The 2,313-nt window shown below is 42.8% G+C and overlaps 1 protein-coding gene across 1 annotated transcript in view; it reads left to right on the top strand.

Moving 5' to 3' along the window:
- LOC119828968 (transketolase-like protein 2) overlaps positions 1-2,313 on the top strand; it is a 13,866-nt gene that overhangs the window by 8,001 nt on the left and 3,552 nt on the right. Inside the window, exons 7-9 of the mRNA XM_038351310.1 lie at positions 598-669; positions 1,124-1,247; positions 1,680-1,828. Coding sequence (XP_038207238.1) covers positions 598-669; positions 1,124-1,247; positions 1,680-1,828 — 345 coding nt within the window. The remainder of the gene's footprint in view (positions 1-597; positions 670-1,123; positions 1,248-1,679; positions 1,829-2,313) is intronic.

Raw genomic sequence — 2,313 nt, 5'->3', positions numbered from 1 at the left:
ACCCGGGGGACACGTGTAGGGTGGGTCTTGGATGGACAAGATGGTAAGTCCTACGGACGCGAGCAACATTGCCCCCCATTTGCATGAGTTAATGTATAGAATACTAGCTGTTCGCCCCGGCTTCGCCCGTGGTACATATATAGTCTATGTTACTCGTGGATTGGATAATGTAGCGTTCGAATGGTGAAAGAATTTTTAAAATCGGTCCAGTAGTTTTTGAGCCTATTCATTACAACCAAACAAACAAAGTTTTCCTCTTTATAATATCAGTGTAGATAGATTAAGAAAATTTTATTCTCTTTCAATAAATTTACATTATTATGATCTTGGTCTGTAATTCAAGGGAAAAAAAAATTATTTCATAGATTAATTTAGTTAAGTAAAAAAATGATTGCACCCAGTATTTTTAAGAAGAGTGTGTGTCCAATAGCACCCTCTCGCTGCAGGTGCCAAAGCAAAGTGTTTGTCGTACTCACACAACCACCGTTGGCTGCTGTGGGCAGTAACACTCAGACAATTGTTTATTTAATCTATATATATATAAACACACTTTAAAAAGTTATGTATTATTAACTAAATATGATGTATTGATTGCAGAGTGATTGCAATGGACGGTGACACGAAGAACTCTACATTCAGTGACAAGCTGAGAGCTGCTTACCCCGAAAGGTAATTATATATTCGAGTTTCTTATAGTTAACTGTAATAGCAGTCTGACTTTATTTATCTTATAGTATATAAAAGGTTAGGTAAGGCTACTAAATTTTGTGTAAGTAAACACATGTTGACGCATGGTCAATTGGGCATTTTTGTTATTTATTATTATTATTTTTTCTTCCTCTTTTCACTCATTATGGAGGAGTTTAAAAGTAGCATTAATCTTTCCATCTATGCTATAATATTATATAGAGGAATGATATTTGGGCTTCAAAACAATTTACAATTATATTAGAGGGAAGTTTTGAAAAAACACTTTTTTGTGTGTTCAATCATTAAGTTTATGGAAATGTATTTAACATTTCAAATCGTACGTAATATTTCACTGTCAGTCTGTCTTGCCATTGATTGAACTACCTGGCACTGCACTGTGAGCAGCAAGCAGTAACGCGTTGCGCGCGCGCAGGTACGTGGAGTGCTTCATCGCGGAGCAGACGCTGGTGGGCGCGGCCACGGGCGCCGCGTGCCGCGACCGCGCCGTCGTCTTCGCCTCCACCTTCGCCGCCTTCTTCACGCGCACCTTCGACCAGGTACCGCCCGCACCGCCCCGCCCAGCCGCGCCCCACACGCGCACTGACGTGCTGCCACACGCGCACTGACACGCTGCCACACGCGCACTGACACGCTGCCACACGCGCACTGACACGCTGCCACACGCGCACTGACACGCTGCCACACGCGCACTGACACGCTGCCACACGCGCACTGACACGCTGCCACACGCGCACTGACACGCTGCCACACGCGCACTGACACGCTGCCACACGCGCACTGACGCGCTAAAACACGCGCAGTGCCACAACACAAGCACACGTCACACTAAAAGTTAATAATTTGTATCGAAGTCGATATTTAAAACAAGTCATGACGCTTTTTAATTCTTTACGAACCACCCCACGAAATATACATAATGTCATCCATTCATATAACTTGAAAAATAAGAAGAAAAAATTATCGTCCAGATCCGCATGGGCGCCATCAGCCAGTCGAACATAAACCTGGCGGGCTCGCACTGCGGCGTCAGCATCGGCGAGGACGGGCCCTCGCAGATGGGGCTCGAGGACCTCGCGCTCTTCCGCGCCGTGCCCACCGCCACCGTCTTCTACCCCAGGTGACGACCTCAATCTCTCTCTCTCTCTCTCTTTCTCTCTCTCTATCTCTATTGTAAGACTTAGACGCGTAATATATTGTATGTTTAAAAATCTCTAAATCACCTCAAATATTTGTGTTTTGTGAAAAATATTTTTCGTTATTACTTGTAACGACACAATTCAAACACCGGTTCCTCCAAATTTAAATTTTATTTTATATTTCATTTGTACGTGTTATCTACATGGTAGTTACGTGATTGTGAATTGTGAAGAGAAATAAATAAATGACTTATTCTTATTTTATTACGAAACAAAAATAACAAATAAAAAAAAGCGTGTGTGTCGTAATGCACGACAGATGTGGTAACTAATTTAACCGCAAACTTTAAGAGAGACCGGCGCGTAATGTAACGCGTTACGTAACGAAACAATTTACCTTTTGCACCCAGTAATTTTAAGAAGAGTGTGTATCCAATAGCACCCTCTCGCTGCAGGTGCCAAAGCA

Source organism: Zerene cesonia, chromosome 9 (genome assembly GCF_012273895.1).
Source record: "Zerene cesonia ecotype Mississippi chromosome 9, Zerene_cesonia_1.1, whole genome shotgun sequence".
Lineage (NCBI taxonomy): Eukaryota > Metazoa > Arthropoda > Insecta > Lepidoptera > Pieridae > Zerene > Zerene cesonia.
The sequence above is the reverse complement of the archived record's forward strand: the minus strand, read 5'-3'. Positions and strand labels throughout refer to the sequence as shown.